We start from the raw sequence: 6,998 nt of genomic DNA on the forward strand, positions 1-6,998 counted from the left end.
TGCTATTTTCTACTTTCCTAAATGTAATCAAACTATCCAAAGTGTGTTTATTACTTATTAACTAAAAATAGTCTTTGGTGTAGATCAACCGAGATGGTAGTATTTACAAGTACTGCGAAAGGGTTGTAATTTTGTAATAAATAAATATTATCTATGTGATTCTTCATAGTAGTATACGAGTTCAAAACTTTGATTTAATTTATTCTTCGTGAGGATCAAACTCATCTTTGTCTTTCCTAATTGTAACATTATCTTAACCTTTATCTATGCATATTCTTGCATGTCTTTAATAATACAAACCGGAAATTTTAATTAGGCTCCTAATTTTTTTATCTTTCGTGGGAGTTATTTGTAACTACCTTAAGGTTTTGTGCGACAATTATAATAATTCAAATGTGGGTATTTTTTTTTATACATGAGAAAGCAACAAACTATCTAAACTCAACTATATTCAAATGTGAGTATGAAATTCCTTTAATACACTTATGTTTGAAGTTTATAATGACGATTTTTCCTCATATACTTTACTATAATATTGTTGACCCCATTTTTATTGTTATTACTTTTTCACAAAGCAACTTCTTTCTCATTTCAATTTTTTCTTTTAATGTTCTTCGTTTTTCTAATGTTTGCATATTTGTAGGATTTACCTTCCCTTTCTCCTTTTTTTTTTCTTCCTATGGTTTTTTGAAAACAGCCAAAAATATTATTGCTGAGTACAAGAAGTACCAAAAGGGATAACAATGGTAGTTCTGTGGAGATTATTGTAGAACCACCACCACTGTGGCCTGAATTTGGTCACGATGCATCTTATCTTATTATAAGAAAAACTTAAGATCGAATAATAGGGCTAGTTAAATACTAGGGTTCCACCAAATGAAAAATTTCAGAACTAACAAGTTTGATGTAAAATGCTAACAACACTTTTTTTTAGCACACTCTTTAATGAACTGGGTCCACTTATGATTTAGTGATTGGATTGAATTTTACAAATTATTTTTACAAACCCAACTCAACCCCTACATGATCACTACTATAAAATTTGAATAACTTTGGACATCAACTCTAGCTATAGCATTGTGATTTAATTGATGAATAATCACCCAAAACTGAAAATAGACTGGTTAGAAGACTCAACTGCTTCTAATAAAATATATTGCAGAATCTGTAAGGATACCATCTCTCTTCATTGTAACATTCCAAACAGTGATGAGTGGTACATTGTTGCACATTAATTGAGATGCTCACGAGAATCGCGCTTCATGTTTCTTATTCTTCAGAGTTAGAAGGTTATATATAACCATTGGTTGCTTAAACGCTCATGTGTCTTAACTTAAAGGCATTACTAAGCTTTAATATTGTTCAGTTATGTTCTTTTGTTTCTAAAGACTATCGTCACTATCCCATCATGATCGAAAAATCTCCATTGAATCTTATATAATAGTGACCCCTATCCCCATATTATACTGCTACGCCAAGAGCATGATCTATCACATTTTTCAGAAAAAAGCCAAAAAATTAAATTGGTGTTATCTAGGTCCATGATCTAGAGTATCCAAACTTTAAAATGCTAAATTTCATAACAAGCTAATTAATTAATTAACATCCAAGGGAAGAAAAATAAAAATAGATTATAACGCAAGTTCTGCAATTTCAATATCTAATTATCATATATATCTCAACAACAATAAGAACATAAAATTTATGTCATAAAACTTCCTAATGCTGGAGAAAGGGGGATTCACAAGTTCTTCTGCTAATGTGGAACAGAGAAATTAATGCATCAAAAGAACTTTTACCCCTTTGGTTTCCACTTTCCCATATTTCCTTTCCCTCAGTAGTATATTAATATAGCACAATGAATATCTAGTGAAAGGAAATGGAAACAAACGACACATAAACCTCGGTTCTATGATTCTACCAACTAATTAGATCAGGAAGAGCTAGATGGTGATGAACAGGAACATAAGGTACGATGCTATATGATTCCTCAAAAGGGTTGGTTGTGGTGCCAATTATATCCTTTGCACCATTATTAGATACATTATCCATTCCTTTAGCACCAACGATTACATGATCATCATCAAACACCTCCCATTGTTGCGTGATCACGGTCATTAAACCATTCTCTGACTCCTCCTGTTGCGAAACCATTGCAGTGGAAGAACAATCTCTCACCACAATGGCCTTATTATTATCCTCATCATTTCCCACAAAACCACAACCCTTCTTGGAAGAAGCACCATTGATTATCCTCTCAAGATCTTGAATATCTTCCGGTGAAATTCTATCAATCTTAGGGCACTGAGATGCATTGAGGACCCCAATATCCTTGCACAAGTCAAAGAACAAAGATATCTCCTCCACTTGAATCGATGCTTTCTGAAGAACCTGGAGGCCAATATTCGCTTCCATCTTCCCACCAACCTCATATATCCTCACCAAAACTTTTGCAATCTTGTTGCAAAACTTACTATACACACCAAAAACCTCGACTATGATACAATCCATAGCCTCAAGAATCAAACCAATGTTCAAATTCTCATCCTTTGGCCTGATCTGGAGAAGCATGTCAATCATCCCTTGCAACTTTTGCAGCTTCTCAAGCTCTTCCATCAACGTCTCCTCCACCTCCTCCGTCTTCTTGTTATTACTAACATTCTTCTTCTGCTTAACCTCGGAGGACACAAACGATGACCTCTGATCCAAATAGGCGAAATAAGCGCGAACGAAACCGTTGAAGCTCCAAGCCTTTGCAGGGCTCAAGTGTCCATCGGAGAAGTTTGAGAGGTCAAAGGGTAACCTCCCCATGCGGTTCACAACGGGAATGTCACAGCAGTAAATGCCATGGATGAGCATCAAGCCTTTGAGCGCCACGACCCAGCTTCGAGTCTTTTGCATGCGCATGGAGAGGGCCCACACGAGAGGCTTCAGGTACAAGGGTGAAGTTCGTAACCACTGGAACACTCTTTGCACGTTCTTTGAATCTATGTGGTGATCGTCGTGGCTCGTTGCCTTGATTACCACGGTTTCTAAATCAGGGTTGTGGAGTGGACCCTTTCGTGAGAATTTTGCTGCCCAAATGCTGTTCTTGTCCTTGATGGCTCCACTCGCTCTTTCAAATACCCTCATTTTTTCCCCTCTCTTAATTTGTCGATCAAGGTTTTAAATATCAATCACGATCACGTTTGTTGATATCAAGGACAAATGCAACTGATGTGATTCCAATTGTGATCGCAGACCTTTAAAAATCTTGATGTTGCAATCTAAATCACGGTCCTAGATCGTTTTTTAAAATCCTGTTGATTATTTTGATATCTGCAAAATAATACTGATGGTGATGGTGAGGTTGGTCGAAAATTAACAAAGGTTAAGGTGATGGTGGTGTTTTCTTCACCACCTTCAACCTTTGCTTCTTTCTCTAGTTGAAAACTTTTTGTCTTTATTTTTATTGTCTTCAGATTTGTATATGTTTGTTTGAATTTGTGAATTGTCTGTGTGATTGGGACGTGTGGATGATAGGGGGGCAACAACGCAAACACAAAGGTTTCATGTGTTGGTTTTGTACGTACAACACATCCACGTGGCATCATGGCATATTTTTGGTAAGGCTGTTACCTTAGTTATGTGTGTCGAAAACAAGCTTTGTTATGGGATGAGTTGTCTATTATATATGTTTGGAAAATGCTATTTGGAAGAAACTAATTAATTGGCCAAAATTAAACGAATAAAGAGTCTATTTGTGGTTCACAACTAAAGCTTCTAGGTTATTCTCAAATGTTAACTGTGCCAGAAGGAATTTGTTTGTCATTAATTCTTATGCTTGTCCCATGATGCTGAGACTCTACGTACATGTCTTAATTAGGTTGCTTTCGTGAATGTGTCTGATGTTATGGCTATGTATATAAACATTGTTAATGTCGCTGCATGGCTTTTCTTTAGCTAGTTGTAAGATTTGACTCTTTACTATAAATGTATAAAAAGGAAAGAAACATATATAAAAGATAATTAACTTTTTATGTTTAAATCAAGAGAGTTATATGATGTTTATAAAAATAAATAAAAGATTAAGATATTGAGTTCGTGTCAATCTATAACTTTATTTTTATTTTAAAAACTATAAAATTAAAAATATTTATTAAAATAAAATGTTCAGAAAATTGAATGGTTGTCCTTACATGTTACATCAGTCTATGGTCGCTACAACGGGTTTATAAAGAACCTAGTCCTGTGATTCTTGGAGACATGGCATCTATAAAGTATGATATGGAGAAGTTCACTGTATTTTGTCATCTTAAAAGTTAATATTTAGAGGATTTTTATTTCTCTCATGGTAAGGATATTCAGTCCCCCTCTCACAATAATAGGCTTCAGATGAGACAACAAAAAATAAAAAAGAGAGAACAACTAATCGTACGTGCAAGCTAAATGTCTTTGATTTTTTTTAGAAAGGAAAAATGTACTACAGGATTGAAAAAAATCTCCTATTCTCTCTCACTGTTAAAATAGGTGATATAAATTTATAGTTCATTTGAATTTGGGCCAGGAATCATGTGAAGGGTAGTGTGGTCCTAGGACTACTCTCAAACCCCAAACTCCCCAAAATAGACTTTTCATTTCTTGGGTGACTCCTTTTGGGGCGAATTTCAATAGAATTGGTCTTTCAAAAGGCAGTGCAGGTATTTTTTGGGTTACGAAGGGTTATTATTTCTAGTACCGTACCATAGATATGTTTTAAACAATATATATAGGTTTATTTAAGTTGGATGAGATTATTATAAAAGAATAGAAAATAAAAATCTATTGAATTTTAACATAATTAAATATTATTAATTAAAGTAGAATAATATATTATTTTTTAATGAAAAAAAGGGCATAGTGGCATGAAGTATGAACATAATTAATGTGGGTATATGTACATGGTCCTCCTTTGGTGTTTCTAGGTCTAGCTTTAAAGGATCGTAGTGGCGGAGTATATGGGCTTTGGAAGAGTCGTTGTAGAATCTGACTGTTTGATATATATTGGTCCCTCTTTTGATGACTGTGGCGACTCTCTTGTTTCCCCCTTGTTCTTTGCTCCTTTTATGGTGCCTTTTGGGTCTAATGTCCAATTCAAATAAAATATTATATTAGGTCTTTTTTCTCTAAATATAAGTTACAGTATAATATATAATATATAATGTTACTTATTTCTTATAAAAAAAAACCAAAATCATATTAAGGAGATTATAATTACTCATGCATCTTGTTCAATCTTCTAAATTAAACTTCTTTCATAACAAAATATTATATAATATTGAATAGTGTATCGGAATAATTCCAACATTTACATGATCATGTGATTTCTGTCTCATAGAATGTCCATTATTCTTGTATTTTGTAATTTTACTCTTGAAGCTTCCATCAAAACACCTTCAAGAGTTTATTATGTTATAGGGTTCTGAGTGTGTTTTTTTTGGTTTAAATTGTATATATCCTCTGTACAAGCCAACTTGCTTTAATGGGAAACACTTATCATCATGAAATTAATTCTTGTAACCTAAGGTTATTTTTCTTTTCTATATACACAACTCAAAAAGTTCGGACTTAAGAGAATCAATCATTGACTAACCACATATTTTTAAGTTAATAAATACTTACATTATTAGTATTTATTAAATAACTAATTAGTTTTAATATATTGTTACTATAAAAAACTTATTACACCCTCAATCAATAAAAAATTATCGTGGGTATAATAACTTTTAAAGTATTTAAAGTATATACATGAAATTTTCTAATTGAACATAGAGTAAAAAAAAACTTTATACTATTTACTTTATTAAATAAATATTATTTTTCTTATGTACTAATTTATGAATTCAATAGTGACTTGATACACTTACATGTATTATACAAGTAGAAGTTTTGCTTCAACGAGTTACGGATCATTTGGCCTGAAGTTAAAAGAATTTCGATATGATTTTTGCTTGGTAAGGATGATGTTATCATCTTGCTTTTGCTCAAAAGCCCCAACCCGCGGCTTAACAAAGCTACGACAGACAACTTTTCTCGGTTTTGATGTTTCTCATTCCTAAATTGCTTATTTAACGTCAATCCAAAACTTAACATCAAGTTTTGAAAAACGTCAATTTCAAGAATCTTTAATCAAGAACACCCTCCTTAATCATTGAATAATATAAGAGATGAGAAATATGTGACGCCCTCTCACAAGTATGTTGGCCAAATTAAGTTAACAATATATATATACACGGCTGAAAATTATTTCAGCAATAGTAATCAACATTTTGTTAAACCACATATAATTAAAATAATAAAAAAAAGGAGGCCAAACTTGTGCCATGCAATTCGTATTAACTAAGATTAGAGCAAAGTTAATTATACTGCTCAATATGAAGTAACCAAATTTTAAATACTAGCGTGGAAAAAATATGCGAACAATCCTAAAATACATAAATCATTAAAGAAATATTTGCAAAAACACATTCTTTTAAACACTCTTCTTATTATTAACTAAAATTTATTTGAAATTTCAAAAATTTGTAAAACTTCTTATTTAACGAGTCTCGCTCATAATATTTTAGTTTCTAATGAATTTTAATTATTAATAACATATCAGAAAAATATATATTAGAGGTATGTTACTAGCTAATACTCTTCAAATTATGTGTTGATAAACATATACTTCAAATAGAGAAATATTTTATGGTTTGGGACCATCATGATCCTAGTTAATTTTTATGTTATATGTAGCTAAATTTTATTAACTCTTTCTTATTATAAATTAAAAATTGGCTTAACCATGGACATATTATATATGGTTTTCAAAATGGAGTGAATAGATGATAAAAAGAGGATAGAAATACAAAAGAGAGAAAATAAATGATGTACGTAAAAAGAAAAGAAAAAAAAGAAGAAAATGAAGTGGAAGGAAATGATAGAGAAAATGAAATATATGGAAAATAAAGTTAGTACGTTAGAAGCTGCTGCAGATCTTC

General features: G+C 32.1%; 1 protein-coding gene across 1 annotated transcript; it reads right to left on the reverse strand.

Annotated features, from left to right (window-relative positions):
* Nucleotides 1-1,653: 1,653 nt before the first annotated feature.
* LOC114421539 (putative clathrin assembly protein At1g25240) lies at nt 1,654-3,455 on the reverse strand. Its single transcript, XM_028387505.1, has one exon. It carries the CDS (start codon nt 3,130-3,132, stop codon nt 1,918-1,920), a length of 1,215 nt encoding a protein of 404 aa, XP_028243306.1. The 5' UTR covers nt 3,133-3,455; the 3' UTR covers nt 1,654-1,917.
* Nucleotides 3,456-6,998: the final 3,543 nt, after the last annotated feature.

This window comes from Glycine soja, chromosome 8, assembly GCF_004193775.1.
Source record: "Glycine soja cultivar W05 chromosome 8, ASM419377v2, whole genome shotgun sequence".
Classification (NCBI taxonomy): Eukaryota; Viridiplantae; Streptophyta; class Magnoliopsida; order Fabales; family Fabaceae; genus Glycine; species Glycine soja.